Genomic DNA, 27,574 nt, shown 5'->3' on the forward strand with positions numbered 1-27,574 from the left:
AGCTCAAGGCTAGTGCTCTATCTCTTGAGCCACAGTGCCACTTTCGGCTTTTTGCTGAGGAATCGAACCCAGGGCCTCATGCATGCAAAGCAAGCACTCTACCACTGAGCCACCTTCCCAACCCCCACACCTACATGTTTGGCTTTTATTATTAATTTATTTTTCTGGTACTGGGACTTGAAATCAACATCTGGGCCCTACTAGATTTTTTTACTTAAGGTTTGCATTCTATCAATTGAGTCACAGCTCCAATTCTTTGCTGGTTAATTAGAGATGAAGATTCCCAGAGACTTTTCTTCCCTGCTGGCTTTGAACAGTGATCTTCTGATCTCAACCTCCTTAAGTAGCTAAGATTATAGGTGTGAGCCAGTGGCACCTAGTGCCTTTTTTTTTCTTTTTTGGTTGGTCGTGGGGCTTGAACTGTGGGGCTTAGGCACTGTCCCTGTGCTCTTCAGCTCAAGGTGAGCATTCTACCACTTGAGCCCCAGAGCCACTTCTGGTTTTCTGGAAGTTAATTGGAGATGAGAGTCTCACGGACTTTCCTGCCCAGGCTGGCTTTGAATATTAATCCTCAGATCTCAGCCTCCTGAGTAGCTAGGATTACAGACGTGAGACACTGGCGCCCAGCTCCATTTGTTTTTTAATGCTCATTTCTCAGGTTATACCTGGTACAACCAAGGATAACCTTCATCTCATTGCTACTATTCTTTTGATTTCTATCATGTCTTCACTTGGAAGCATACATTCATTCACTTTGGAGTGTGAGGGGGACTGCATAATTTGTGCTTATGCTAAGAGCTTGAGCTATTGGAGACTAGAAAATGAATTTTAAAACTCACAACCTCCACTCAGGAGGCTAAAATGAGAGGGATCATGGTTCCCAGCGCCAGCAAGAATGTCACTGAGGGCTGGGGATGTGGCTTAGTGGTAGAGTGCTTGCCTAGCATGCATGAAGCCCTGGGTTTGATTCCTCAGTACCACATAAATAGAAAAAGCCAGAAGTGGTGCTGTGGCTCAAGTGGTAAAGTGGCAAAAAAAAAAAAAGCTCAGGGACAGTGCCCAAGCCCTGAGTTCAAGCCCCAGGACTGGCCAAAAAAAGAATGTCCATCGGGGGGCTGGGAAGGTGGCTCAGTGGTAGAGCGCTTGTCTTGCATGCATGAGGCCCTGGGTTCGATTCCTCAGTACCACATAAGAAAAAAGCCAGAAGTGGAGTTGTGGCTCAAGAGGTACAGCACTAGCCTTGAGAGGAAAAAAGCGTCAGGGACAGCTCCTAAGATTGGCACCAAAAAATAAAGCAGCTGGGTATTTTGATGTTTACAGGCCCAGTGACTCGGCCTGTTATCCTAGCAACTCAGGAGGCTGAGATCTGAGGATGGCAGTTTGAAGCCAGCCCAGGCAGGAAAGTCTATGAGACTTGAATTTCCAATTAATCACAAAATACTGGAAATGTTCAAGTGATTGAGTATAAAAGTTCAGAGACAGAGCCCAAGCTGAGTTCAAGCCCCAGGACGAGCACCAATAAATAATTGATCAGGACATTTGGAATTAAAGCTCATAGCCTTACATACATAGTGTTGAGAGATACTGATATGTAAGTCATACCTTAACTTTGTTACACATTCAAATTCTAGAGCCTTAAAACATACTTTAAGGCCCTCCTTGGTGGTTGCCTATTTTGTGTGTATGTGTACATGTGTACACATGCACACCTGCTAGGACATCATGCTCTCCCTTAGCCTTCCTTTCAGGCTCATGGGTGGCACTCCATATTCTTCCCATGCTTCCAGTCCAGCCTTCCCATCCCCCCTCCCCAGCTAACTGGAGATCGGAGTCTTGGATTTATATTAGGCTGGCTTCAAACCACAATCCTGAGATTTAGGATTATAGGCATGAACCACCAGAGCCTACCTGGACATGTGTGTGCTGGTCCTGGGGACCACTGTCTCAGCTTTTGTGCTCAAGGCTAGTGCTGTAGTGCTTAGCTACAGCTCCACTTTCAGCTTTTTGTTTTTGTTTGTTTATTTTTTTGGTTGGTCATGGGGCCTGAACTCTGGGCTGGGTGCTGTCCCTCATCTCTTCAGCTCAAGGCTAGCCCTCCACCCCTTGAGCCACAGCACCACTTCCAGATTTTTCTGCTTATATGGTACTGAGGAATTGAACCCAGGACATGCAAGGCAAACACTCTACCGCTGAGCCACTTTCCCAGTGCATACTTTAAGCTTTTTTGGGGGTGGTTAATTAAAGGTAAGACTCTCAGACTCCCCCCACCCCACACCCTATCCCCAGTTCTGGGGCTTGAACTCAAGGTCTGGGCACTGTCTCAGCTTCTTTCACTCAAGGCTAGCACTCTACCACTTGAACCACAGCACCACTTCCAGCCTTTTCTGTTTTTCTGTTAATAAGGAATTGAACCCAAGGCTTCATGCATGCTAGGCAAGCATTCTACAACTAAGCCACCAGTCCCAGTCCGAGTTATCAGGCTTTTTCCTGCCTGATCTGGCTTCTGATTTCCTCTGATCTCCCTCTGAGTAGCTAGGATTACAGGCCGGAGACACTGGCGATTGGCAGGACTTTTGATTTTTTTTTGGGCGGGGGGGGGGGGGGGGGTCTGGTCATGGGGCCTGAACTCTGGGCCTGGGCGCTGTCCCTCAGCTCTTCAGCTCAAGGCTAGCACTCTACCACTTGAGACACAGCGCCACTTCCGGCTTTTTCTTTCTGCTTATGTGGTGCTGAGAATCGAACCCAGGGCTTCATGCATGCAAGGCAAGCACTCTACCACTGAGCCACCTTCCCAGGCCCAAGGACTTTTTTTTTTTTTTTTTTTTGTCGGTCATGGGGCTTGAACTCTGGGCCTGGCTGTCCCTCAGCTCTTCAGCTCAAGGCAAGCACTCTACCACTTGAGCTACAGAGCCACTTCCGGTTTTCTGGTGGTTTATTGGAGATAGGAGTCTCACGGTCTCTCCTGCCCGGGCTGGCTTTGAACCGAGATCCTCAGATCTAAGCCTCCTGAGTAGCTAGGATTACAGGCATGAGCCACCAGTGCCAGCAGGACTTTTGATTTTTGAGACAGGATCTCTCCTTCCTTCTCCCTGTCCCTCCCCACCTTTTTCTCTTTCCCTCTCTCCCTTCCTTCCGTTCTCTTTTCCTCCCCTCTCCTCCCTCTCTTCCTGACCCAGGCTAGCATAAAACTCATGATCTTCCTGCCTCCTGAATACTGGGATCATAGGAGTTTGCCATTCACTAGGACATTCAAACTCAGTGATAAAATGAGGGCTGTAGTCATGGTTTGTGCCAGGCCTAAGTTCAAACCCATAACCACCAACAACCACAGGGGAAAAGAAAGAAAAACCTAGGCTGCCTCTTAGCCATGCTGGGGTTTAGACCCAAGGGCTTTACAAATAAATGCTAGGCAAGAGCTCTACTACTAGGTAACACCCCCAGTCCTTCTCTGAATAGTAGACCACTATCCACCCCTAATTTTATGAGCAGAAAATCTGAACTTTTTTTTTTGTTGTTGTTGGTTTTTTTTTTTTTTTAGTTCCGGTCGTGGGGCCTGAACTCTGGGCCTGGGCACTGTCCCTCAGCTCTTCAGCTCAAGGCTAGCACTCTACCACTTGAGCCACAGTGCCACTTCCGGCTTTTTTCTTTTGGCTTATGTGGTGCTGAGGAATCGAACCCAGGGCCTCATGCATGCAAGGCAAGTGCTCTACCACTGAGCCACCTTCCCAGCCCAAAATCTGAACTTTTAAAGTATAATGTCAGGGTTGGGAATGTGGTTTAGTGATAGAGTACTTGCCTAGCATGCATGAAGCCCTGGGTTCCATTCCTCAGTACCACATAAACAAAAAAGGCAGAGGTGGCACTGGGGCTCAAGTGGTAGAGTGTTAGCCTTGAGCAAAAGAAGCTCAGGGACAGTGCCCAGGCCCTGAATTCAAGCCTCAGGACTGGCAAAAAATAAATAAATAAAAGTAATGTCAGCTACATTTATCAAGAATTTTCTGGCTTTTTACCAAGTGTGAGCTGATGTGGAAATTTTCACTCACTGTTCTGTAATATGTGCCAGCATAGATGCAAATCACAATGATAGGAAAGAGTTCTTTTTTTTCTTTTTTTCTTTTTTTTGCTGTCATGGGGATTAAACTCTGGGCCTGAATGCTGTCCCTTAGCTCTTCAGCTCAAGGCTAGCACTTACCACTTGAGCCACTACACCACTTCTAGGAAAGTGTTCTTTTTTTTTTTTTTTTTTGGTCCGGTCGTGGCGCCTGAACTCTGGACCTGGGCGCTGTCCCTCAGCTCTTCAGCTCAAGGCTAGCACTCTACCACTTGAGCCACATTGCCACTTCTGGCTTTTTTCTATTTTGCTTATGTGGTGCTGAGGAATCAAACCCAGGGCCTCATGCATGCAAGGCAAGCGCTCTACCACTGAGCCACCTTCCCAGCCCCAGGAAAGCGTTCTTATTCTCTGCATACAATCTACTCATTAGGTGTTTGAGTGCTTGCTGTGTGTGAAGCATTGTCAGTATGCTTGGATTTTAACAGCTGATTCCCCCTGGAGTTTCCACAAATCTGGAACTAAGCATATTCCTGAACAGAAGGGGCATTGGTCCCCTCCAAGTGCTTGCTTATCCTATTTGTTCATGTTTAGAATGAAGAAATTAGTAAGATGACCTCTAGGACTTGTTAGGGCTTAGAGAGTCACCAACTTGTTAGGGCTTCAGAGAGTATTCCTGAATGTATTCCAAGTTAGTTTGGTACCCCTGTAGCTCACAAAGACATGCTTAGGCTAATTAAGTTCAGTTGTTAGCAATATACTTTGTGTGTATGTGTATGTGCCAGTCCTGGGGCTTGAACTCAGGTCCTGGGCACTGACCTGAGCTTTCTGCTCAAGGCTAGCACTCTACCACTTGAGCCACAGCGCCACTTCTGGCTTTTTCTGTGTATTTGCTACTGAGGAATGGAACCCAGGGCTTCATGCATGCTAGGCACCACTCTATCACTAAGCTACGTTTCCAGCCCAGCAATATACCGTTATTCCTTTGATTTCTTATCTCATCTTCTCCCTCTGCTGTCCCTCTTTAGGAAGGTGTGGGAGATCTTGAGGTGACAGGGCTGTATCTTAAATATACTCAGTCAGCCAGGTACTCCCAAGCATATCCAGTCATGAGTCTAGGCTTTTCTAGGGAGGGATGTTCCTGAGGTCACATCTTGATCTCTTTGGAGCAGCCACCTGGGGTGACCTTCTCTGCCTTGGCCCACTGACACTTACTTAGTTCACCCTGGGTAGGAAAAGGATTCCAGGAGGCAACTGGGCTCCTAAATCCAGCAGGTGCTTGTGAGGTGTTACATGTTGGATCTGGTCTCTGTGAAGGAAGGCTGCTGGGCCCCCGGACACACTAGCAATAGACACTTCTTGGGTAGATGGTCCTGAGAGGACAATGAAGGCAAGGATCCATCCCCAGGAAATCCGAACCCATTTTTTTTTAAGGGCTTATTAAGCCAGTGGGGAGGCCAGGAAGCAGCCACCAACACCCACACACATCGCCACACGTGTGCCCAAAGGGAGCCTCTCCTGGGTGAGGTAGAGAAGTCTTGATTCCCTCGGATCCCGGCGGCCCAGCGCCCGCCCCGCCGTGCGTGCAGGGACCCCGGGCCCAGGGACCCTTCGCCGGAGCCACGACGGGAGGACGTGGACCCCCACTGGGGCGTGGGAGGGAGCAGCCATTTCGAGACCTGATGAGTACGGAGCGGACCATATTGGGAATGTTGGGCGCCTGGGGGCCGCCATTTTAAGAGTCGCCCTGTACGGCGGGGCTCCGAGGCACGGGGGCCGCCATCTTGGACGGGCGGCAGTGGGCGCGGCCATCTTAGGCACCTGCCGCCCCTTTCCAGCCGCGCCCCGCCCCTGCGGGTTCCCGGATCCGGAGTCGGGCCTCCCCCGCCCCTCCGTCGCCGGTAACTGCCCTTCCCTGGCTCGGCCCCCGCGGACCCTGCCCCCCCCTCCCGCCCCTACCTGGTCGCGTCTGTTCAGCTTTCCCGCCGCCCGGCCGTTGGCGCGGTGAGTGCGAGGCCGCCCCGCTCCGCCCAGGCCGCTGTCACCGCGGCCCCCGCTGGGGGCGCCCGCGTGCCTGGCCCCGGGGAGCGCCGGTCGTCCAGTGGCTCCCCGGGCATGGCAAACCTAGTGACCGACGACCCTGCCCCCAAGAACGCTGACCCCGGAGCTGCCCGCCGGCTCGGGTGACTTTATTCCTCAAACGGGTTTCCCCTCCCCACGGCCCCCGCTGAGCCCGGGAGCCAGCCCCCCGCACATCCCTCTCCCCCTTGTCTCCGGCGGGAGGGGGCCGGCCGCGAGCCGCGGGCTGGCAGCCCCGCGGGGGACCCCTCTGTGGGTGGGGCGGAGGGTGCCCGAATCACGGGGTGCTGGGGGGTCAGCCTCAGGGGTGAGGAGATGGGATAGACGTGGGTGCGGAAGGTTCTGTGCTTCAGGTGATGTCACAGGGCGAGGAGAGGGCTGCGGGGAGCCTCCCGGGTCACCGACCTAAGGACGGGCTCTGGAGAGGGAGAGGGAAGGACGGAGAGGAGGGAAGGGGCAGCTCAGAGGAGGGCACAGAAGAACTTCTTCTCCCGGAAGGGGTTCTCCGAAGTGGGCACCGGAGTGATGAGGGGGTCATCACAGGCGTGGGCATCACAGTAAGTCATCAGGTCTGCTGCTGCCTTGGACACCTGGGGCACAGCCAGGGAGGGGAGGGTTAGCAAGAACCCCTGGACGATGCAGCCTCTCTTCCCCAAAAGGGCTTCTGGCAACAGTCATCGCTTTCACCCCTACAAAGGCCTAGGGCGGGCTCTCCCATCAGAGCCTCAGACCCCAGAGAGTCAAGGAAAGGAGCATGTCTGATCTGCTGGGGAAACTGCCCATCGGGGCCTATGAATTAACGGGAGCCCGGGGGCCCCACCCACCTTTATCCGGCACAGGCTGGCCTCGATTTTCAGCTGCTCCACCATCTTGCGAGCTTGCCCAATACTCATAGTGCTGTTCACTGGAGTCTCCCCTTTCATCCTGGAAGAGAAGAGAGAAACAGCTCAGCGCTGTCTCAGCTTCACGCTCACTCTTCACCAACCTTTACAAGGTTGGGTGGTGCCCCAACATTTTCTTCTCCTCCTATCCCACCCCTCTTAGAGGCCTGTCCCAAGAAAATCTTCCCCAAATTCCCACACGGTCTGGACCCGAGGTGATCAAACTATACAAATGATTTTAAAGCTTTTCAGCTCTTCAAGCCACCTGCTGTGAACGCTTCAGCCAGAAAAGGCCCTACCCTGATGAGGCCATCACCTCAGCCCCACTTGTCCCCTAAATTGCCAGTGGGAGAGAAACAATGACTCCCTTACTCACCTGAAGCCACAGGCGGCGGCAGTAGCAGCCTCCTTGGGATGTCGGGTGAGTGCGGGGCACCAAACCCTGCCTCAGATGGGTGCCCCACCCCTGCAGGCAGTTGCAGCCGAAGATGTCTGTAGCACAAACAGCTATTCCAGAGAAGGCCTCTGGTCAGACCAGAGTTCCGTGGGAGGGGGTGGGGGGGGGTGGTCACAGTTTCTGCAATTCAAGCACTCACTGCCCAGATGGCTGGTACCTGAAGGATGAAGGATGCTGGAAGGAGCTGTTCAGATCCTGGAGCATACCAACTGCTTGGCCAGTGGGGGAGCCTGGCTGCTGCCTGCATCCCCTGCGCACACCCCCACCCTTACAGTCTCTCTCCCTGCCCCTCCCCCATTGCCGAAGTCCCCAGTCTGGGCTAGAGCCCTCCCCAAAGGAACTCAGGCGGAAACAGACTCCCCCCTTAAATGAAGGTGGTCTAGGCCTGTGACAGTCTCTGCAGTAGAGTACACTTGGTTGCGGGGGGCCCTGCTCATTTGAAAATCTGACATCAGCTGGCCATTTGCCCCCCTCCTCCCTTTCTCCCTCTACTCTGACACAGCATTTAGCGTCTGAGTCTTCATTTCTTGCAGTGACCCTCCATTCCCCATATCCAGGAAAATGTGATGCGTACAGGTGGTCCGCTGCTAGATCCCCACGTTTAGCCAAAAGTGACTCGAGTGGGAGATCCAAGGGCAGCGGAGGGAATCGTCGGGAAGATGTCTAAAGAAATGACAGACCAAAGAGAAGCTGGAGGAAAAGAGGGATGCGGAGACCAGATCAAAGGATCGGACAAGGAGGAGGTAAGGCTTGTAAAGGGATCAGTGGAAATATTTTGAAAATAACTGGGCTACCTGGGATGGAGTGTGGGGGGTGACAAACTGCGTGGGGATATTGACGTGAAATTGCAGCATCATGCAAAAAGATGTACACACCCTGGCCTGGCCTTCTGCAGTGCCTTATCTGGAGGTGATTAAACTAGACGTATGTGAAATAGAAGATGCCACCGATGGAGGGCTACACTTAAATGTCTAGTTCTAAAGGGGTTCTGAGGAAAACGGAATCAATCCTCTTAGGGTCCAAGGAGGATCCGTCACGCAGTGTCAAGCTGGGGACCAAACGCTGGGCTGAAATGCATGCTTTGTAAATAGCGGACAGCAGGCCACCTGCACAACACCAAGTTGCACAGGTTCCGGAAGAATGCGTCATTCTCTGGGCGAACCCTCTCCTCCGACGCCCACGGGTCCTAGGAGCTGTGCTAGCTACAAATCAGAGCCCCCTTCACCATTACCATCCCCCCACTCCCCGCCCCCTGCCCTGTTTGGGCTCCTGGGGTTACAAGGAGGAAGATGATATAGGCGGAGGGCGAGAGCATATATGCCTGGTGGGAGGCGCCTTTTCCCGGTGGTCACCTTAACCTAAAGGTGTTGGACCCTGGTAGAAGCTGTGGGAAGCCCTTCACCAAGTGGGCCCCGCCCCCGGCCCCAGGTTCCCGCCCCCGGGATAGGCCACGCCCCTGGGCCGTGGAGGCTGCGGGCTGAAAGAGGCGGGGCTTCTCCTGCAGCCGGAAATCGCTTCTCGCGGTTGCCTCGGCAGCGCGCGCGAGAGGCTGGTGAGGGCCGAGCTGCGGCGTCTGACCCGCTGGTTTCCATGGTGGCGCGGCCCGGCGCGGCGCGGGGTCTGAGGGTGGGGGGTGGGGTCTCCGGCGCTGAGCGCACTGGCCAGCCGGAGGGCGCCGGCGGGGAGTGGCCGTTGACTGCCGGACGCCCTGCCCATGTGAGGCGCGCCTCGGCGGGCTTTTATCATCCTGAGGTGAAGGGGAGAGACTTGGGAGGCATTTGTGACTGCTCTTAGGTCCAGCTGTGCTACCTCAGGCAAGTCGTGCAGCGTCTCTGTGCAGCGCGCAGAGAGAACTGTAAGGAGCCCATTCTCTCTGTTGAGGGCGTGTCCCTGACCCAGATGGCTGGGGGCGAGTTAGATGAGGAACTCTGGCACTGCTGTGAAAGGGAAGGGGTAGCTGGCAGAGAAGCGCCATCACTTGGAGAAGCGTCCTAGGGAACAGTGATTTTGCGTTGTCCTCCTGTTTCTTGTCCCTCGAAGCCACGTATGTCTTTTCTATCCCCAGCTTTCCCCTTCTCTTTTTTTTTTTTCCAGGAACCTCCAACTGCCTCATCCCATGGCCAGGGGTGGCGTCCATGTGGCAGAGCAGCAGCTAAGAACTCAAGACCTGAACCTGGGCCCAGACCACCTCCTCTCCCCGCCATGGTCAATGACCCACCGGTGCCTGCCGTGCTGTGGGCACAAGAAGTGGGCCATGTGTTGGCAGGCCGTGCCCGCAGGCTGCTGCTACAGTTTGGGGTGCTCTTCTGCACCATCCTCCTCCTGCTGTGGGTGTCTGTGTTCCTCTATGGCTCCTTCTATTATTCCTACATGCCAACAGTCAGCCACCTCAGCCCCGTGCATTTCTACTACAGGTGAGAGGGGCTCGGTGAGCGTTGCTGGGAGCCTTTTGGAGTTTCTTCGGTCCTCTTATTTACAGCGGAGGAAAGATGAGTCCATTCTGCTAATAGGACTAACCTTCACCACTGGAGGATGCAGCAGATCTAGACTGTGGGGAGCTCAGGTCCTAGTTCCACCACTGTCACTGAATTCTGAGTAAAAAATTAGAAAGCAAGGGGTGACATTGGCCAAGAAGCATTGCACTCATAATAATCTGATATATGGAATTGTATCACCAAATAATAATAATATAAAATATGTGAAGAGGCTGAGCACTAATGGCTCACACTTGTAATTGTAGGAGGCTGAGATTTGAGGGTCACAATTCAAAGCCAGCCTGAGCAGAAAAGTCCATAAGACTCTCATCTCCAATAAATTACCAAAAAGCCAAAAGTAGAGCTATGAATCAAGTAATCAAGCACTGGCCTTGAGCAAAAAAAAAAAAAAAACAAAAAACCAGGGACAGCACTCAGGCCATGAATTCAAGCCCTAGGACTAGCACAAAAAAACAAAAAATTTTTTTCCTCTCCTAAATCCATAGTCATGAATTGCAGTTTCTCAGGTAGATCTTGAACTTATAAGAGATATGGATCTTATGAAACCTGTAACCTATCCTTTCATGAAAATACCTGCATGCCCAGACATGCTGCATACCCACCTACCTCATGCAATTTCAAACTAGGCCCCAAGTCAGAACTCTTGGATCCGAATCTGGAGGTGGGATCCTCCATGAGTGTTTAGAAACATTAGGTCCATAGGTTCCTATCTAAGAATGTCCGCTATACGGAAGTGCCGGAAGAGAAAGTATTGTTCTAGCATCTCAAATCTCCTGGCCACCCCTGTTCTCTTTAACAGACAGAAGTGAAGTAGGACAGGAGGTCAAGAAAATGTGTGGAGAGACAGGCAAGGTAAACTCTTAACTTAGCAGAGGATCATTGCCCTCTTCTCATTTAGGACCGACTGTGATTCCACCACCACCTCGCTCTGCTCCTTCCCTGTTGCCAATGTCTCATTGGCTAAGAGTGGACGTGATCGGGTGAGTATGCAAACTAGAGAAAAGTTTCATGAGATTGTAGGCTTGAGAAGGGTGTGAAGAGCAAACATTGAGTAAAAGAGACAAAGACCAGGGCCCTGAGTGAAAAGGAAGCTAAAGAGAAATTAAGATCTCAATGACTTGAGCATTTGAATCTTTCTGCAAGAGACATTAGGGGAAATCTGACTGTTTCAGAATGGTCACCTCTGCTAGAAAGTGTAGTGGGCTGTAGACTTTGGTGAACAAACCAGCTATTTGATTGCAATAGTATGGCTTGCACCCTAGAGTTTAAAAAGCTTGTCTAGAAAATTATGAAATGATTAGAAAGTGTGTGTGACCTATTTTTACAAAGGGTACTGTGCCAGAGGACTGGCCAGATGCCAGTGTGACTTGAACAAACATGGAAACCCTAGTGAAGGTATATGGAGAGTTAACATTCTATATTAGGTAAGCTGATCGAGGCTCTGTTAAAGCATGGGATCCCTGAACTAAATAAGTATCATGTGAGGGCTGGGAATGTGGCTTACTGTTAGAGTGCTTGTCTAGCATGCATGAAGCCCTGGGTTCCATTCCTCAGTATCACATAAACAGAAAAAGCCAGAAATGACACTGGAGCTCAAGTGGTAGAGTGCTAGCCTTAAGCAAAAAAGAAGCTCAGCCCAGGCCCTGAGTTCAAGCCAGAAGTCTAACAACAAAAAATATTACATGTGCACATGCATATGTGTGTGTGTGTGTGTGTGTGTGTGTGTGTGTGTGTGTGTGTGTGTGTGTTCTAATCCTGGGGCTTGAACTCAGAGCCTAGGTGCTGTCCCTTAGCTTTTCTGTTCAAGGCTGTAGATAAAGAATCTTTCACAGAGCCCCTGTAATCCTGGCTACTTAGGAGGCTGAGATCTGAGGATCATCGTTCAAAGCCTGCCAGGAAGGAAAGTCCCTGAGACTCTTATCTCCAATAAACCACGCAAAAAAATCAGAAGTGGCACTGTGGCTCAAGTGGTAGAGCACTAGCTTTGAGCTGAAGAGCTGAGGGAAAGCCCCCAGGCCCAGAGTTCAAGCCCCCTGACTGACAAAAAAAAAAAAAAATCTCTCACACGTGCTTGCCCCAGTTGGCATAGTCAAGTTAGGCGGCTGCGATCTGAGAATTATGATTCAAAGCCAGCCTAGGCAGACAAATCTTTGAGACTTATATGTCCAATTAACCAGCAAAAGCTGAAAGTAGAGCCGTGGTTCAAGTGGTAAAGGACCAGCCCTGAGTCAGAAAGCTTAAAAGCATGAAGGCCCTGACTTCAAGTCCCAGAACTACCCTTCCCACCCCTCCACCTCCACCCACACCCCCCCCCAAAAAAAAGATGAAGGATGAGAGGAGATGGAGCCCAAGTCCCTGATTACTAGAGAAAACTGAATATTTTTTGCTATTGAACATTTTCTAGTGAATTAATAAAATAATATGTGTGAACTGGGTAACACTCCAGCTCACATGATTGATAGAAAATATACACTGAATGTATCTGTAGGCATTCCAAAAGAATTTGGAAGAATTAAGCCAGGTGCCGGTGGCTCACTCCTGTAATCCTAGCTACTCAGGAGGCTGAGATCTGAGGATCACGGTTCAAAGCCAGCCTGGGCAGGAAAGTTCATGAGACTCCTATCTCCAATAAACCGCTAGAAAACCGGAAGTGGTGCTGTGGCTCAAGCGGTAGAGCGCTCGCCTTGAGCTGAAGAGCACAAGGACAGCACCCAAGCCCAGAGTTCAAGCCCCACGACCGACAAAAAAAAAAAAAAAAAGAATTTGGAACATTAGAACAACATAGTCTGGGACAGTATGAGACTATGGAGGTGGTAAACCTCCATGATATTGTTGTAGGAGAGGGTGAATATTATGTAGAATGAGGATAATCTTCTATGAAGCAGACAAACCTGACTAAAAGATGGACTTGTTCACCAGGTACCAGATTCTTCTAGTATTAGATTATGTGAATGGGGCTGGGGGTTAAGCCCAGCTGAAGGGCGCCCACCTGGCACGCACAAGGCCCTGGGTTCAGTCCTCAGCCCTGGGGGGGGGAAAAAAAAGCTACAATAGATTATGTGGATGTCCTTTGAGAAGATGAGATTTTTTTCCCTTTTTTTTTTTTTTTTGTCATTCATGGGGCCTGAACTGAGGGCCTGGGTGCTGTCCCTGAGCTCCTTTTGCTCAAGGCTAGCGCTCTATGTGCTGGGAAGGTGGCTCAGTGGTAGAGTGCTCGCCTTGCATGCATGAGGCCCTGGGTTCGATTCCTCAGCACCACATAAGCAGAAAAAGCCAGAAGTGGGTGCTGTGGCTCAAGTGGTAGAGCGCTAGCCTTGAGCTGAAGAGCTGAGGGACAGCGCCCAGGCCCAGAGTTCAGGCCCCACGACCGACCAAAAAAAAAAAAAAAAAAAGGGCTAGCGCTTTACCACTTTGAGCCACAGTGCTACTTCTGGTTTTCTGGTGGTTAATTGGAAATAAGAGTCTCACAGACTTTCCTGCCCAGGCTGGCTTTGAACCTCAATCCTCAGATCTCAACCTCTGAGTATCAGCTAGGATTATAGACATGAGCCACCAACACCTGGCTTAATTTTTTTTTTTGGGGGGGGGGGCAGTCCTAGGGCTTGAACTCAAACCTGGGCACTATCCCTGAGCTTTTCTCAAGGCTAGTATTCTACCACTTGAGCCACAGCACCATTTCTGGCTTTTTCTCTTGTAGGTAGAAAAGTACCCATTTTGGTTTTCCAAAAATTAGTGAGGCAGCTGGGTTACAATCGCCTGGCCTCCATTGGAGAAAGGGTTAGGAATCTCATGAAATCCTTTTTTTTTTTTTTTTTTTTTAACCAATAGTTAGTTGAGCTGGTACCAGAAACTCACACCTATAATCCTACCTACTCAGGAGGCTGAGATCTGAGGACTGTGGTTCAAAGGCAGCCCAGGGAAGGAAAATCCATGAAAATCTTCTCTCTAGTTAACAACTAAAGGCTGGAAGTGGAACTGTGACACAAGAGGTAGAGCACCAGCTTTGAGCACAAAAGCTCAGGGGTAACCTCTAGGCCCTGAATTTGAGCCTCAGCACTGGCACTACACAAAAGCCAGGCACCTGTAATTCTGTCTACTCAGGAATTGAGATCTGAGCCTTGTGGTTCAAAACCAGCCTGGCTAGAAAGTCTGTGAGACTCTTTATCTCCAGTGAACCATGAGATCCAAAAGTAGAGTTGTGCCTCAAGTAGTAGAGTGGCAGCCCTGAGTGAAAAAACGAAAGGGCAGCACCCAGGCCCTAAATTCAAGCGCTAACACAGGCACAAAAAATAAATAATAAATAATAAAAATACACTGATTCCCTTTTGATTCAAAACAAGCTTGGACAGGGACTAAGGATGAAGCTCAGTGGTAGAGTGTGCGCTTCGCATGTGCACAGCCCTAGCTTAAATTCTCAGCACTAATTAAATACAAGGCATAGGGGCTGGGAAGGTGGCTCAGTGGTAGAGCGCTTGCCTTGCATGCTTGAGGCCCTGGGTTCGATTCCTCAGCACCACATAAGCAAAAAGCAAAAAAGCGGGAAGTGGTGCTGTGGCTCAAGTGGTAGAGTGCTAGCCTTGAGCTGAAGAGCTGAGGGACAGCGCCCAGGCCTAGAGTTCAGGCCTCACGACTGGAACCAAAAAAAATAAAAAATAATAATAATAATAAATAAATACAAGGCATAGAAGAACATAGAAATGTTCAAATGTTCAGGAGAGCAGGATGGCTCACATCTGTAATTCTAGCTACTCAGGAATCTAAAACCTTAGGATCGCAGTTCAAAGCCAGCTAGTCAGGCAAGTTGGTGAGACATCTCCAATTAATCACCAGAAAACTGGAAGTGGCACTGTGGCTCAAAGTGGTAAGAGTGCTAGCCTTGAGCAAAAAGAGCTCAGGGACACCGCCCAGGCCTTGAGTTCAAGTCCTACAACCACCACTACCAAGAAAAAGAAATAGCCAGGTGCTGGTAGCTCACGCCTGTAATCCTAGCTACTCAGGAGGCTGAGATCTGAGGATCATGGTTTGAAGCCAACCGGGACAGGAAAGTCAGTGAGACTCTTATCTCTAATAAACCACGCAAAAAACCAGAAGTGGCGCTGTGGCTCTAGGGGTAGAGTGCTCACCTTAAACTGAAGAGCTGAGGGACAGTGCCCAGGGCCAGAGTTCAAGCCCCACGACCGACTAAAACGAAACAAAAAAAGGGAGAGTCACTGTGGCTCAAGTGGTAGAGTACTAGCCTAAAGCTGAAAAGCTCAGGGACAACACCCAGGCCCAGGCCCAGAGTTCAAGCCCCATGACCAACCAAAAAAAAAAAAAAGAAAGAAAGAAAGAAAGAGGGCTGGCAAGGCAGCTCAGTGGTAGATTGCTTGCCTTGCATACATGAGGCCCTGGGTTCAAGTCCTCAGCACCATATAAGCAGAAAAAGCCAGAAGTGGCACTGTGGCTCAAGTGGTAGAGTGCTAGCCTTGAGCTGAAGAGCTGAGGGACAGCGCCCAGGCCTGGAGTTCAGGCCCCATGACTGGCAAAAAACAAAAAGAGAAAGAAAGAAAGAGAAAGAAAAAAAGGAAGGAAGAAAGAGTCAGGAGAAAGTAGGGTATGTGTAGATGTAAAACTTTAACCTCTTGAGTCAGACATTGGCAGCTCACACTGTAATCCTAGCTACTGTGGAGGCTGAGATAGAAAATTCATAGTCCAAAGCCGGGCTAGGCAGGAAAGTCTGTGAGACTCTTTATCTCCAGTAACCACCAAAAAGCCATATATGAGGCTATAACTGAAACGGGTAGAGCACTAACCTTGAGCAAAAAAAGCCCAGGGTTAGCACCTAGGTCCTGAGTTCAAGCTTCTGTACTGGCACAAAAAAAAAAAAAAAAAAACAGAATTTTAACCTCTTGAGATGGAACTCTGTGAGGAAATATTTGCACTGTGAATCTCAGTCCTACCAACAGAACCAAGAGTAGGAACTGGAGCCTGATGTGCTGCCGCTTGTAAGTCCCTAAGTCCCAGCTATTCTGGAAGCTAAGACAGGAAGATAGCTAACAGGACTCAAGAAAGCCCAAAGAAAAAGTAACAAGATGATCTAGGAGCTCTGTGATTGTACCAGAGCTGGCTAGGGAGGCAGAGCACTGCGGGCAGTTGATTGTAATTAATCATGTAAGTGAGGGCAGGCTGGGTCCATGGGGACAGCCACACTGGCACACAGGCCCCAGTCACACATGGCCCAGTTGGCAACATAGTTCACTTTTGGGAAGAAAAAAAAAAAAAAAAAAAAGCAATAGAGCATTTCTCAGAATAGAGTAGCTAGTCATTCAGTATAGCCAGCATGATGCTGAAGGCTTGGGATGTCTACTTGGATGGGAGCTACCAGGAGGGGGCAGCACCTGCTTCCAGCATGAGCAATGAGAGGGCCTGTAGTGCTATCCCAGGGGGGTTGTGGAGTATTAGCAGGCACAGCACAATTTTGAAAAGCTTTGAAACAAGATGATGGCTACCTTTGGCAGGTGCTGATGTATGGACAGCCTTATCGCGTCACCTTAGAGCTTGAGCTGCCAGAGTCCCCTGTGAATCAAGATTTGGGCATGTTCCTGGTCACTGTTTCATGCTACACCCGAGGTGGCCGCATCATCTCCACGTCTTCACGCTCGGTAAGTATGTGTGGACACTGTGGGAAACTGTGGAGAATGACTGCAGAAGTCAGAGATCCCAGAAGAAATCCCTGGTTCTGATGTCAGGGGCCAGTCCAGATAAGGGAAGAGGAATCCATTTACCAAACCACATTTTCCCCACTCTCTGATGAGCATGTCCATCTGAGAATAGAGGATGAAGTAACAGGTTCAGCTGGGCATGATGGTGAAGGCCTAAAATCCCAACACTTGGGACAAGGATCATGAGTTTGAGGTTCATGAGTTTGAGGCCAGCCTCAAACTCATTGATTGATATTGATATTGATTGATTGATTGATATTCACAAGACCTCTCAGACACAAACAGGTTTTATTTTTTAATTTAATTTTATTTTTTGGGTCCCGTTGTGGGGCCAGAACTCTGGACCTGGGCACTGTCCCTCAGCTCTTCAGCTCAAGGCTAGCGTTCTACCACTTGAGCCACAGTGCCACTCCGGCTTTTTTTCTTTTTGCTTATGTGGTACTGGGGAATCGAACCCAGGGCCTCATGCATGCAAGGCAAGCGCTCTACCACTGAGCCACCTTCCCAGCCCCACAAACAGGTTTTAATAGTCACTGCCTCATAGTAAGACTGAGAAAATGTAAAGTTCTTATTAGATATAGTGTGTGTTCAATCAGTATTGGACCTCATCGTTAATAAGCTGTTACCAGAACCACATCATGAGAGTGTGCATGGGGCGGGAGCTTCAGGTGGTGCACTGTGCACTGGCACTTATTCCATCCAGGATGACAGAAGTACAGGGGAATGGTAGATCAGAGACAGTGTTATGCTAAACACAGAAAAGTGTCAGAGAAGGAGCCTTTACTCTTTGAGAATAAACAGGTGTTTTCACGCCTGTGATTATTGCTACTCAGAATGTGAAGCCAGCCCTGGTAGGAAAATCAAAGAGAGTCTCTTATTTATTTATTTTCCAATCCTGGGACTTGAACTCAGGACCTGGGCACTGTCCCTGAGCTTCTTTTGCTCAAGGCTAGCACTCTACCACGTGAACCACCAACCCACTTCCAGCTTTTTCTATTTATGTGGTATTGAGGAATTGAACACAGGGCATGCTAGGCAAGCACTCTACCACTAAGCCACATTCCCAACCTCCATGAGCCTTATCTCCAATTAACCCCCAGAAAGTAGGAAGTAGAGGTATGGCTCAAGTGGTAGTATGTCAGCCTTGAGTGAAAAAACTGAGGAACAGCACCCAGATCCTGAGTTCAAGCCCTAATACTGGCACCTGCACACACCCCCACACACACATACACACATATAAAAGAGTGAACAAACTGGACATTGGTGGCTTGTGCCTGTCATCCTAGCTACTCAGGAGGCTGAGATGTGAGAATCATGGTTCAAAGCTAGCCTGGGCAGGAAAATCCATGAGAGTCTCCAATTAACCACCCCAAAATACTGGAAGTATTTAAGCTGTGGCTTAAAGTGGTAGAGCACTAGCCTTGAGCAAAAAGGTTCAGGGACCGTGTGGTCCTAGGCCCTCAATTCAAGCCCCTTGACCAACCAAAAACATAATAAACAAATGTAGCATAGAGACTGAGGGGAAGGGAATGAAGTTGAGGGAGCAAGTGCCTGAGGAAGGGGCCCTTGGGTGGTGCTAAGGGGTAGGGCATTGGAACCTGGGCTATCTGTCCCCAACCTCTTCCTCCTGGCCCTGGTAGGTGATGCTGCATTATCGCTCTGACCTGCTCAAGATGCTTGACACGCTGGTCTTCTCCAGCCTCCTGCTGTTTGGCTTTGCAGAGCAAAAGCAGCTACTAGAAGTGGAGTTGTATGCAGACTATAGAGAGAACTCGGTAAGCAAGGTGAAGGGTGAGGAGAAGGAGACAACATCCCTGTTGGCTCTGTTGGTGGGGGGAAGGCCATGGAGACTGGTAGTGGGCCTCTGATGAGGCTGATAGATTGGCCCAGCACTGCCTTTACTTCCTCAATCCTACAGTATGTGCCTACCACTGGAGCAATTATCGAGATCCACAGCAAGCGCATCCAGATGTATGGAGCCTACCTCCGCATCCATGCCCACTTCACTGGGCTCAGGTAAGCCCTGAAGCGAGCCATGAGGTTCCATGACATGGAACTCAGCAGCTCTCCTGGGAGCTGTCCTTAAATGAAGAGGATCTTGGGCAGAGGTAACAAGCATGGCCAGTTCTCTACATGGCTGCAATCAGCATATTGACTTCCTAAGGAACCTTTTTTTTTGAGGGGGTGGGACCGGTGGTGGGTGCCATTACTAGGGCTTGAACTCAGGGTCTCAAGTCTGGCACTCTTCCACTTGAACGTGCCTCTACTTGCAGATTTTTTTGGGATTTTTTGTTTTGTTGGTTGTGAGGCCTGAACTCTGGGCCTGGGTGCTGTCCCTCAGCTCTTTACCTCAAGGTTAGTGCTCTACCACTTGAGCCACAGTGCCACTTCCGGCTTTTTCTACTTCTATGATGCTGAGAAATCGAACCCAGGACCTCATGCATGCAAAGCAAGCACTCTACCACTGAACCACCTTCCCAGCCCCAACTTGCAGCTTTTTGATAGAGATAAGTTTCAAGGATTTATCTGCTTAGGCTGGCCCCTAAACCTTGATCCTCAGATCTCAGCCTCCTGAGTAGCTAGGGTTTATAGTCCTGAGCCACCAGTGCCTGGCAGCTGAGGAACTTTTAAAAACACCATGTAAGGTGGTGCATACCTATAATCTTAGCATGCCGGAGACCAAGGCAGCAGAATCAGATTTCAGGCCAGCCTGGGCAGGTAGTGAGCTTGAGGCCGTAGAAAAAATACCTTGTCTCAAAGAAAAAAAAGGTGAATGTGCTTGAGGGGTGGCTCAGCAGTGAGTGCCTACCCAGCGAGCATGGGGCCCTGGGTAGGAAGAAGGAAAGAAGGGATGGAGGGAAGGAAGGCGGGAAAGAAACCACTTGAACCAGGTGTGGTGCTAGGAGAGCCTGTAAGTCTTAGCTACTTGGGAGGCCAAGTGATCAGGAGATCCAGTTGCTCCAAAAGTTTGAGGCCAGCCAGGGCAACATAACATTAGATTGCAGAGTTGGAGGCATGGCTCAATGGGTAGAGCACTGGTCAGTGAGTGAAAGCATCAAGAACCGAGTTTGAGTCCTGGTCTTAGACTAGAAAGAAAGAAAGAAACAACATTAGAGTCTCCCCACAAAAATACAGCAGAATACTCATATAGTCTATTGTTTTGATCCATGGCCTCAGGAAGAGTTCAGGTGGCTCCAGAGACATTCAGGAATGCTGCTGCTGCCCCAAGTCCTTGACCTTCATTAGAACCTGGGGTAACCAAGTTTGGTATATGAAAGGTGGATGGGGGACATAGAGGCTAAATCCAACTCTTAAGTCAAACTCAGTAGGAATTACATCTGGGAAACACAATGGCTGGTTCTGCTGGTAACTGCTGTTCCCTTCCTCTCCCATTTCTTGCTTTTCAGGTACCTGCTGTACAACTTCCCCATGACCTGCGCCTTCATCGGTGTTGCCAGCAACTTCACCTTCCTCAGCGTCATCGTGCTCTTCAGCTACATGCAATGGGTGTGGGGGGGCATCTGGCCCCGGCACCACTTCCCTTCGCAGGTTAGAAAGGGCAGGAACCCCATTTTCCTTCCCCTCAGGATCTTTCCATGTGAGTGGTCCAGGAACATGTTGGGGCTTAGGGAACAGGGGCCCCTGGTCACTGGAGAAAGGATTCCCAGCCTTGCTGCTCAGTTGTCTGTTCCCCCCCGCCCCCCCAACAGACTAGCATGAGAAAAAGGGAGAGTTCACGCAAGGAAGCCCTCCGCCGGATCTCTACCAATCAGCCAGGTAAAAGGGTTGCCTGGGTGGTGGTGGGGAGGTGGGCTGGCAAGAGAGGCCACCTACCTCTCTCTAGTAAGAGGCGTACAGCCATCACACTGAGTCCACAATTAGGGAAAAGGCTCAAGAAGGTAATGTTGGATCTGCCCGCCCGGCACAGCCACCAACCCTAGGCCTCTTTCTCTTGCTTTGGAGGCTCGGGGACTGAAGGCACTCAGGAAGAATCCACCCAGCAGTCAGATGTGACAGAGGATGGTGAGAGCCCTGATGACCCCTCAGGGACAGGTACTGTTCAGTCCCTCCTCTTGACTCTTCAGCTCTCTCCATCAGCCTCTGGGTCCCCCCCCCCCCCCCGTGGGCTCTCACCTGTGTGTTGCCCTCTTGGTCACAGAGGGTCCACTGTCTGAGGAGGAGAAGCCAGATCAGCAGCCCTTGAGTGGAGAGGAGGAGCTGGAGCCTGAAGCCAGTGATGGTGAGGGCATGAGGGGCGGGGCAGCTGGGGTGGGGGCAGGGCCTCCGGTTAATCTAGTAGCTTATTTGGGACTCTGGATTCTGGCCCAGGTTCAGGCTCCTGGGAAGATGCAGCACTGCTGACCGACGCCAACCTGACTGCTCCTGCCTCCGCCTCCACCTCCGCCTCCACCCCGGCCCTTGCCCCGGAGACACTGGGCACCTCCGAGGCCTCTGTGGATGGCCTCCGGCAGCGCTCCACCTGCTCCAGTTCTTGAGGAAAAGTGGGCAGATTCCTCACATTCCAGCACTTTGCCAGCAAACCCTTTTTCTCCTGTTTTCCCCTTAATAAACTATTTTATGCCAGCTGCTTCACCGACTCAGGACTGGATTTCGGATGATTTGAAAAATCCGATTCCTCTCTGATTCTCCCTTAGGGGAAGTTGTCTTGGCAGGGGGAAGCCTCCAAACCTGGCTGGCAGTGGAGGATATTGTTTTTATGTTTGTTTTGGGTCAACACAGGGTCTTACTATGTAGCTCAGGCTGGCCTCAACCTCGCTATGTAGCCCAGGACGGCCTTGAACACACAGTGCTCCGTTCTGCCTGCCTCTGCCTCATTGAGTGCTGGAATTAGGTGGTTTGCCACCATGCACGGCCTGCGCTGTTTTAAACACATCTGTTTCCAACCAGAAACCTAGGAAGTCCAAGGATCTGGGCCCCTAGAAAGCTTCCCGCTCCATCCATGTGACTTGTCTCCCCCCAGGGGTGGGGGATAGGACAGGGCGGGTCTGGCGAGCCGAATCCACCGTCCTAGCCTTTACACCCCTCCCTTTCTCTGTCCATTGGGAGGCAGAAGACAGGAAATGACTGCCATAAATGTGGTGTGATTTTTTTTTTTTAACCCAAACAGTATTTTATAAGTCAGGCCCCGTGCTGTCCCCAGCTGTTTTCCTGTCTCCTGCCAGCCAGGTGGCCCTCCCTCCTCTCCATGGAACTCCATTCCCCAAGTCTTCACATGATTTCAGCCTTTGGGTTCTCAGCTCCTGGCTGCTTTCCACACCTCACTCCTCTGTCAGAACCCAGGCATCCTGGCTTCCAGCTGAAACTGCATGTGGCTTCCCCCATTCCAGGCCTCATGACTCAGGCCCTGTGAGGGGACCAGCCCTCTTGGCACTCACCAGGGAAGGGGCTAGGTGGTGACATCAGGGTTGAAGGGTATAAAAGCTTTCAGCCAAAACTGAACTGAAATTGAAGATACAACCTGACAGTGTAGCCTGCGCTGCTGGGAACGATTTGGCGGACACCATCGATACTTGGTTGCAGACTTCCAGTGGTGAGGGGGTCTGTGGGTCTGAGGGGAAGCGGGGACGGGCAGGGAGGGGGACTGCTTTGATAATATTTGCATGAGATACAGGTGGAGAATAAGGATTCTGGGTTTTTTTCTTTCTCCTTTCTGTTCTTAAGTTCTCTTTCTGAGTTTTTGCGTGTGTTGCTAAGATTCGTTTGCTAAGATTTCTCAGAATGGCAACCGGAAATTAGTCTTACCTTTTTCTCCCCTGATCACCCCACCCTGAGCTGAGTAAATCATTTCTTCCTCATTTTTTACCAGCCCTGTGTTGGCAATGTGGCTTAGTGGAAGAGTGACTGCCTAGTATGCATGAAGCCCTAGGTTTGATTCCTCAGTACCATGTAAACAAAAAGCCAGAGTGGTGCTGTGGCCCAAGTGGTAGAGTGCTATCCTTGAGCAAAAGAAGCTCAGGGGCCGGGCGCTGGTGGCTCACGCCTGTAATCCTAGCTACTCAGGAGGCTGAGATCTGAGGATCGCGGTTCAAAGCCAGCTCGGGCAGGAGAGACCGTGAGACTCCTATCTCCAATAAAACCACCAGAAAACCGGAAGTGGCGCTGTAGCTCAAGTGGTAGAGCTCTGGCCTTGAGCTGAAGAGCTAAGGGACAACGCCCAGGCCCAGAGTTCAAGCCCCACGGACCGACAAAAAAAAAAAAAAAAAAAAGAAGCTCGGCTGGGAAGGTGGCTCAGTGGTAGAGCGCTTGCCTTGCATGCATGAGGCCTTCAGTTCGATTCCTCAGCACCACATAAGCAGAAAAAAAGCCGGAAGTGGGGATGAGGCTCAAGTTGGTAGAGTGCTAGTTTACAGCTAAAGAGCTAAGGGACAGTGCCCAGGCTCAGAGTTCAGGCCCTACAACTGACCAAAAAAAAAAAAAAAAAAACCACAAGAAGCTCGGGGACAATGCCCAGGCCCTGGGTTCAAGTCTCAGGACTAGCAAAAACAAAAACAAAAAAAAAAAAAAAACATTAGCTTTTTGTAGCACCTTTGCACATTTCTGGCCATGCATCTCAGGTGTCAGGCTGGATTTCATTTGTATGTGTGTGTGTGCCAATACTAGGGCTTGAACTAGGAATGTGACTTAGTAGTAGAGTACTTGCCTAGCATGCTTGAAGAAGAAGAAAAATACCCCAAAACCAACAACAACTCAATCCTCAGGCTGGGCTCCAGTGGCTCATGCTTGTAATCCTAGCTACTCAGGAGGCTGAAATCTCAGGATTTCAATTTGACGCCAGCCCAGGTAGGAAAGTCCGTAAGACTTTTTGTTGTTCGTGATGGTGGTTGTGGGGCTTGAAATCAGGGCCTGGGCGCTGTCCTTGAGCCTCTTTTGTTCAAGGATAGAATTCTACCACTTGAGCCATAGTACCATGTCTGGTTTTTGAGTGGTTAATTGGGGATAAGAGTCACACATAGACTTTTCTGCCCAGGCTGGCTTTGAACCATGATCCTCAGATCTCAGCCTCCTGAGTAGCTAGGATTACAGGTGTGAGCCTCCAGTGCTCAGTCCTTAAGATTCTTAATCTCCTATTACTCACCAGAAAACTGGAAGTGGTGCTGTGGCTCAAAGTGGTAGAGGACTGGGCTGGGAAGGTGGCTCAGTGGTAGAGCGCTTGCCTTGCATGCTCGAGGCCCTGGGTTCGATTCCTCAGCACCACATAAGCAAAAAAGAAAAAAGCCGGAAGTGGCGCTCTGGCTCAAGTGGTAGAGCGCTAGCCTTAAGCTGAAGAGCTGAGGGACAGCGCCCAGGCCCAGAGTTCAGTCCCCACGACTGGACCAAAAAAAAAAAAAAGTGGTAGAGGACTAGCCTTGAGTGAAAAAGCTCAGGGACAACACCCAGGCACTGATCAACAAAAACAAAAAACAACTCAATCCTCAGATTTCAGCCTCCAGAGTGCTAGGATTAAAGGTGTTATCCCCCAGTTTTGTTTATGTAAAGTGTTTCATTCTCACCTCTTTCCTCTTTCAATCTTTTTTTTTTTTTGGGTCCGGTTCTGGGGCCTGAACTCTGCTCTGGGCTTGGGCACTGTCCCTCAGCTCTTCAGCTTAAGACTAGCGCTCTACCACTTGAGCCACAGCGCCACTTCCAGCTTTTTTTTTTCTGCTTATGTGGTGCTGAGGAATCGAACCCAGGGCCTCATGCATGCAAGGCAAGGGCTCTACCACTGAGCCACCTTCCCAGCCCTGTCCTTTTTCCATCTCGATCCTCAATTGTTTCCCTGTCCTTAGAGGGTCTGCCTAGGAAGGCAAGGGGCCCTAGAAAGCAGGACTGACATCTTTTGCCTCTTCACCCCTTCCTTTCCAGACTCCATGCTCCACTCTCCTTGCCTTCTGTGGTTCCTGGCCATGGCCTTCTCCTTGGTTCCCAGAGCTCAGCCTTTGACCCCTCAAGACTTGGAGGAGGATGACGAAGATGAGACAGTGAGCACGCCTCTGCTGGCTCTCCGCTGTGACTATGACCGATGCCGCCACCTGCAGGTGCCCTGCCATGAGCTGCAGAGGGCTGGGCCCGTGGCCTGCTTGTGCCCAGGCCTCTCCAGCCCCGCCCAGAGACCTGACCCACCACGCTTGGGAGAAGTTCGCATTGTGGCCGAGGAGGGCCGCGCTGAGGTCCACTGGTGCGCACCGTACTCCCCAGTCCACTACTACTGGCTGCTGCTTTGGGAAGGCACTGGAGAGCCACAGAAGGGGGCCCCTCTCAATGCTACAGTCCGAAGAGCAGAACTGAAGGGACTGAAGCCTGGGGGCACTTATGTCATTTGTGTGGTGGCTGTTAACGAAGCTGGGGAGAGCGAGGTCCCTGGGGCAGGTGAAGATGGCCAGGAGAGGGTGACCTTCCCTTCCTTTGGGCCCTGTGGCCAGATCATTGTGCCACCCAGACCCGCTACCCTGGTCCATGCCGCTGTGGGGGTAGGCACAGCTCTGGCCCTCTTGAGCTGTGCTGTCCTGTTCTGGCACTTCCGTCTACGTGAGCGTTGGGGCTGCCCCCGCCACCGCCCAGCTGCGGGGACTGTCTGATTGGACCCTGGGTCACCCCCATTTGGCAGGAGTGCAGGGACTTGGGGACACATGGCACTAATCTGACAACCAAGCAGAGCCAGGTCCACATAATGGGGCCACCACTGAGATCTCAGGGTTGAGAACTTTTTAAGGTCCAGGGCTGAGGACTAGGAAGAAATAGCAATTTTCCTCCAAACTGTGAGATCATGAATGATTTAGGCTTTGTGAGTTTGGAAAGATAACATCAAGAACATTATGTAGTTATGTATATAGACATTTAAAATATACTGATGAAAATGTAAAAACTGAGCAGGGAGGATGTGGCTCACATCTGTCATTCTAGCAAATCAGGAGGCTGAGATCTGAGGATCGCAGTTTGAAGCCAGTCCAGGCAGGAAAGTCTAGGAGACTCTTATCTCCAATTAACCACTAAAAAGTCAGAAGTGGAGCTATAGCTCAAGTGGTAGAGTGCTAGTCTTGAGTGAAAAAGCTCAAGGACAGCCGGGCGCTGGTGGCTCACACCTGTAATCCTAGCTACTCAGGAGGCTGAGATCTGAGGATCACGGTTCAAAGCCAGCTCGGGCAGGAGAGACTGTGAGACTCCTATCTCCAATAAAACCACCAGAAAACTGGAAGTGGCGCTGTAGCTCAAGTGGTAGAGCACTGGCCTTGAGCTGTAAGAGCTGAGTGACAGCGCCCAGGCCCAGAGTTCAAGCCCCACGACCGACAAAAAAAAAAAAAAAAAAGCTCAAGGACAGCATTAAGACCCAGAGTTCAAGCCCCATTACAAGCACAAGAAGAAAAAAAAAAGCAAACAAAAAAAAATGGTGTTAGCCCATGCTTCCAAATCAAGTACTCTTAAAAGTTTTATTACTGTGGGTGGCTTCATTGGGAGTTAGTGTATGTGTGTGTGTATGTGTGTATGTGTGCTCACACACATGTACTTGTGCTTAGATGTGCATGCTAATCCTGGGTTTAAATTCAGGGCCTGAGCACTATCCCTGAGCTGCTTTTGCTCAAGGCTTGTGCTCTACTACTTGAGCCACAGTCCCACTTCCAGATTTTTTTGGTAATTTAGTGGAGATAGAGTCTCACAGATTTCCCTGCCCAGGCTGACTTTGAACTATTATCCTCAAATCTCAGCCTCCTGAGTAATTTAGGATTACATGCCTTCCTAAGTAGTGAAGATTCCAGGAGTGAATTTTGAAAATAAACTTGATCACAGTGGGAGTTTGGGGTTGGAGCCACATCTTTCTGTGACCTTTTGTTTAGTAATGGTGGACAAACCCATCCAGGGCACAATCCACTTATGTCTGGTGAGGGAGGAGACAAGATTGATATGGGATGGAGAAGACAGGAAAGGACCATGCTGACACAAGTTAGTGGGTTTGTGTATGTGTGTATGCACGAGTCCTAGAGATGGAACTCAGGGTTCCAACTCAGGGTTCTCACCTCTCCAACTGAGAGGTGTCTCTGAGCGTTTTTGCCAAAGGCTAGTGCTGTACCACTTGAGCCACAGCTCCACTTCTATTTTTTGCTGGTTAGTTGGCGATCAGCGCCTAATAGACTTTCCTGCCCTGGCTGGCTTTGAACCATGATCCTCAGATCTCGACCTCCTGAGCTCCTGAGTAGCTAGGATGATACAAGTGAGGCACTAGCACTTGTCTTAGTGTTCCTTTTAGTTAAAACAAAACTAACAGCAATACCTAGGAATCCCTGTCCCCATTTCTGTTGACTATATATCCACTGTGATAACATTAAAGGAAATTTAAAAGGAGGCCTTCTCAGATCCCTTTCGATTGCTTGTTTACACACCTGTTTTCTTGATTTTCTGGTCCTGGTGCTTGAACTCAGGGCCTGGGCTGCTGTCTCTGAGCCTTTTTGGGCTCAAGGCTAGCAATCTACCACTTGAGCCATGGTTCTGCTTCTAGCTTTTTCTGAGTAGTTCACTGGAGATAAGAGTCTCATACTTTCCTGCCCAGGCCGACTTTAAACCAGGATCCTTAGATCTTAGCATCCTGAGTAGCTTGGATTATAGGCATGAGTCACCAGCACCTGGCATATATATGTATATATATGTGTGTGTGTGTATATATATATATATATATATATATATACACATACATACATATATATATATATACACACTTTTTTTTTTGAATGAAGATCTTTATATGTAGCATGAGCAGGATTGGAGTTTTATTTATTTATTTTTGCCAATCCTGGGGCTGGAACTCAGGGCCCTGACCTTTTTTTGCTCAAGGCTAGCACTCTACCACTTGAGCCACAGAGACACGTCTGGCTTTTTCTGTATATGTAGTGCTAAGGAATTAAATCCAGGTCTTCATGAAT

At 50.1% G+C, this 27,574-nt stretch overlaps 4 protein-coding genes across 12 annotated transcripts in view; 2 read left to right on the plus strand and 2 right to left on the minus strand.

Moving 5' to 3' along the window:
- LOC138833797 (tetratricopeptide repeat protein 9C) overlaps nucleotides 1-6,109 on the minus strand; it is a 28,871-nt gene extending 22,762 nt beyond the window's left edge. Inside the window, exon 1 of the mRNA XM_070032117.1 lies at nucleotides 6,011-6,109. The gene's annotated coding sequence lies outside the window, so the exon portion shown is untranslated. The remainder of the gene's footprint in view (nucleotides 1-6,010) is intronic.
- On the plus strand, nucleotides 5,863-21,262 carry LOC138833794 (seipin). 9 transcript variants are annotated; one of them, XM_070032107.1, is made up of 13 exons: nucleotides 5,863-5,952; nucleotides 7,256-7,432; nucleotides 8,026-8,211; nucleotides 9,563-9,882; nucleotides 10,862-10,943; nucleotides 16,461-16,604; nucleotides 18,305-18,439; nucleotides 18,583-18,680; nucleotides 20,072-20,213; nucleotides 20,375-20,441; nucleotides 20,628-20,717; nucleotides 20,824-20,904; nucleotides 20,994-21,262. In XM_070032107.1, the coding sequence occupies exons 3-13, from the start codon at nucleotides 8,128-8,130 to the stop codon at nucleotides 21,158-21,160; spliced, it is 1,410 nt and encodes a 469-aa protein (XP_069888208.1). In that variant the 5' UTR covers nucleotides 5,863-5,952; nucleotides 7,256-7,432; nucleotides 8,026-8,127; the 3' UTR covers nucleotides 21,161-21,262. The 9 variants fall into 9 exon arrangements, with proteins under 9 accessions (XP_069888208.1, XP_069888212.1, XP_069888209.1 ...); XM_070032108.1 differs by lacking the exon at nucleotides 5,863-5,952 and adding an exon at nucleotides 5,985-6,055; XM_070032110.1 differs by lacking the exon at nucleotides 5,863-5,952 and adding an exon at nucleotides 6,168-6,234.
- Nucleotides 6,587-7,637, minus strand: LOC138833798 (guanine nucleotide-binding protein G(I)/G(S)/G(O) subunit gamma-3). The gene is made up of 3 exons (XM_070032119.1): nucleotides 7,388-7,637; nucleotides 6,955-7,054; nucleotides 6,587-6,720 (listed from the first exon to the last, which is right to left on the minus strand). The coding sequence occupies exons 2-3, from the start codon at nucleotides 7,051-7,053 to the stop codon at nucleotides 6,592-6,594; spliced, it is 228 nt and encodes a 75-aa protein (XP_069888220.1). The 5' UTR covers nucleotide 7,054; nucleotides 7,388-7,637; the 3' UTR covers nucleotides 6,587-6,591.
- Nucleotides 21,263-21,363: 101 nt separating the features above from the next.
- LOC138833796 (LRRN4 C-terminal-like protein) lies at nucleotides 21,364-26,979 on the plus strand. Its single transcript, XM_070032116.1, has 2 exons — nucleotides 21,364-22,215; nucleotides 24,528-26,979. The coding sequence occupies exon 2, from the start codon at nucleotides 24,533-24,535 to the stop codon at nucleotides 25,238-25,240; it is 708 nt and encodes a 235-aa protein (XP_069888217.1). The 5' UTR covers nucleotides 21,364-22,215; nucleotides 24,528-24,532; the 3' UTR covers nucleotides 25,241-26,979.
- Nucleotides 26,980-27,574: the final 595 nt, after the last annotated feature.

This window comes from Dipodomys merriami, unplaced genomic scaffold (genome assembly GCF_024711535.1).
Source record: "Dipodomys merriami isolate MVZ:Mamm:240054 unplaced genomic scaffold, mDipMer1.0.p SCAF_21, whole genome shotgun sequence".
Classification (NCBI taxonomy): domain Eukaryota; kingdom Metazoa; phylum Chordata; class Mammalia; order Rodentia; family Heteromyidae; genus Dipodomys; species Dipodomys merriami.